Below are 2,939 nucleotides of genomic sequence, written 5' to 3'. Positions count from 1 at the left end.
GAGAAAGTTGGTTCCAATTTGGAGTCATCACCGAATGCCCATCTTCCTAGATGCAGTTCTATTGGGCGAGTTTGGGTTTGGCGGTTCTCTATAATATTCAATAAAATGTACATCCAAGGAAGTGTGTATCCAGGTCCATCAAGCCTCACAACATGCAATCCCACAACATGCAATCCCTTTTGTATTCAAATATGTTTAGAACCCTCTCCAGGTGACACAACTTCTATATTGGATCGCGAAAAGGACTTGCGAGCAGCAAATCCAGTAATATTTTTTGGTCTATAAATTGGCCAGCAGAGGGCAACACGAATCCAATTTCTATTCCTCAGTCGGATGTGTCGTCACAGCAGAATTTCCTTTTCCGACATACACTATTCTAGCCGAGGTAAGAGAGGTTTTTATTATTATTTATTGATTTATTTAAGAAGCTTTTTTTTCTGTTCTGGTTCGTTACTGTAGCTGGAATCTCCAGTTTTGACTACAGAAAAATGACAGCATAGTCATTTCAACTTGGAGGCAATGAAAGTGCATTTGTTCAGAAAGTAAAATCAATACAGGGGCAGCAGGGACGCGACTCCAGTCAGGAAGCTAGAATGAAACTTTCCACCAGAACAGCCCCCCTTTATACATGGTTTCCCATCAACATGATTGCAGTCTTAGGATTGCCTCTCAAACGCAAATTATGCCTTACATTGGCACTGCAGTATTCATTGTGTATCATCAGAGAATTTTGCTGCACAAATTAATTTTGTAAGTGTTTACGGAATGGCGCCTAGTAAGAAACCCTCCACTCAAATATTTCTATGTAGAAGGAACTGCTTTTATCACAGTTGCAGGTTTGCGGAAAAATGATGGCAAGAAGCTGTAGAATTTGACTACCAGGAAGAGCAACTTGCTAAAATTATTACATTTATCACCATTATTAGTTGCACAAAGGAGCATGGTAGTTCTAAAATAGCCTTCCTTAATCTAGTATTCTTAAGGTGAATTGGACCACAGATTCCTTAGATACAATGAATAGGTTGGGAACAACTGTTCATAAAATGGAAACACATGAGTAAGAGATGCAGTCTCTGTGCACTAATTACCAATGTTACAAACATTGATAGTAGTTGTCAGGAATTTTTCATAGTCATAAAATATCACAATTACAAATAAGGCTGCTGTGTAGCAGTAAAGCTTGTCTCTTCTCTCTTCTTTCTAGCCCTCTCAATGTAGCATAGAAAGATATAAGCCCTTTTGATTTCTCTAATTCCAAAGAGCCCTGCATTTTTTCTTTCTTTCTGACCTGCCTTATGAGTGCCAAGTGATATAATCTAACCATCAACCCTTAGTGAAATTTTTTTTTATTGATTAAATTGTTGGAAATTGTTTATATAGGTGGAGAGTAATTATCTACCACTGGTAAATTATGTTATTTTGTTTCTAGATGATATGAACATCATAGCATGATATTGTGAAGAAGTATGAGGCAATGGCAAGAAATATACTCTGTGTCCAACTGGAACATACCATAAGGCAACGTTGGCAGAAAGTGTTGTACAAAAGGCAGTCATTTCCTGATAACTATGTGGATCAAAGTTTCTTAGAGAAGTTGCGCAAGAATATCCATGCTCGCAAGTATCATTATTGGGCAGTGGTGTTTGAATCTGGAGTGGTGATACAACAATTATGTAACGTCTGTGTCTTTGTTGTCATCTGGTGGTACATGGATATGGGCCTGTTGGCTCCCCAGTGGCTATTTGGAGCTGGCTTGATTGCCTCGCTGATTGGTTATGTACTCTTTGATGCCATTGATTCAGGATTAGAAAGAAATCAAAGCGGTCAGACACGATGGGGAGATCTGAAGAATTCTGTGGTATTTGTGGCATTCACCTATGGCTTCTCTCCTATCCTGAAGACCTTAACTGAGTCCATCAGCACTGATACAATTTATGCTATGTCTGCTCTAATGCTCCTAGGACATTTGATCTTTTATGATTATGGGGCAAATGCAGCTATTGTGTCCAGTACCTTGTCCCTCAACATGGCTTTCTTTGCTTCAGTCTGCTTAGCCTCACGGTTGCCACGGTCCTTACATGCCTTTGTTATGGTGACATTTGCTATCCAGATATTTGCCCTATGGCCTATGCTACAGAAGAAGCTCAAAGCTCAAACCCCCCATTGTTACATGATAGCTACCTTACTCTTTGCTTTATCTACCTTAATGGGACTACTAACCATTTCAAGTGTTGGCACTATTCTTTTTGTTCTCCTTTTGATTGCCATCTCATGTCTATGCCCTTACTGCCTCATTAGGCTGCAACTCTTCAAAGACAATATCCATGGGCCTTGGGATGAAGCTGAAATCAAGGAAGATCTGTCCAAGTTCCTTATGTAGACCAGGAGTCCACACTTTGGGGTTCAATTCTTCCAATTATCCTAGTCCCAGCTAATAAATGCTTATTAACTAAAGCAATTAAAGCAAGCAGAAATGAAATACCTTTGAAAATGCCTGAGAACAATTTATTTACAACCTGATTTTTTTATCAACCACATTGTGTATTTATTTCAGTTGAGCTAATAGATGTAAAACTAATGCAGGCAGTCCTCATTTAGTGACTGCCTCATTTAGCAACTATTCAAAATTATGATGGTGATGACAAACTAAATTTATAATCAATCCTCACATATATAATGCTTGTAGTTCTGTAAAGCAAAGAAAAGCTGAACTAAGAGCATAAGCACAGTTGTGGATTCACTTAATACTATTTCACTTAACGGCTGCTTCACTTAATGACCAAGTTGCAAGTCCCAATTGTGGCTAAACAAGGACTACCTGTGAAACTCAGTAATTTATTTATCAAATTTCTATAATGGCTATTTCAGTGGCCAGTTTACAAATAAAAATCATAAAAATATAGTACAATTTTTTTTGGAGGTGGGCTGAGGTTTTATGG

General features: G+C 38.3%; 1 protein-coding gene across 1 annotated transcript; it reads left to right on the top strand.

The window, feature by feature from the left end:
• The first annotated feature begins 340 nt into the window (after positions 1–340).
• Positions 341–2,482, top strand: PIGC (phosphatidylinositol glycan anchor biosynthesis class C). Its single transcript, XM_015819453.1, has 2 exons — positions 341–385; positions 1,430–2,482. The coding sequence occupies exon 2, from the start codon at positions 1,475–1,477 to the stop codon at positions 2,378–2,380; it is 906 nt and encodes a 301-aa protein (XP_015674939.1). The 5' UTR covers positions 341–385; positions 1,430–1,474; the 3' UTR covers positions 2,381–2,482.
• The last annotated feature ends 457 nt before the right edge of the window (positions 2,483–2,939 follow it).

Source organism: Protobothrops mucrosquamatus, unplaced genomic scaffold (assembly GCF_001527695.2).
Source record: "Protobothrops mucrosquamatus isolate PMUCROS unplaced genomic scaffold, P.Mucros_1.0 scaffold926, whole genome shotgun sequence".
Taxonomy (NCBI): Eukaryota; Metazoa; Chordata; class Lepidosauria; order Squamata; family Viperidae; genus Protobothrops; species Protobothrops mucrosquamatus.
Note: the sequence above shows the minus strand (reverse complement) of the source record. Positions and strands in the feature narration are given on the sequence as shown.

Excerpts from the sequence above, each read along its gene's own strand:
- PIGC (XM_015819453.1), top strand. The coding sequence starts at position 1,475 with ATGGCAAGAAATATACTCTGTGTCCAACTGGAACATACCATAAGGCAA.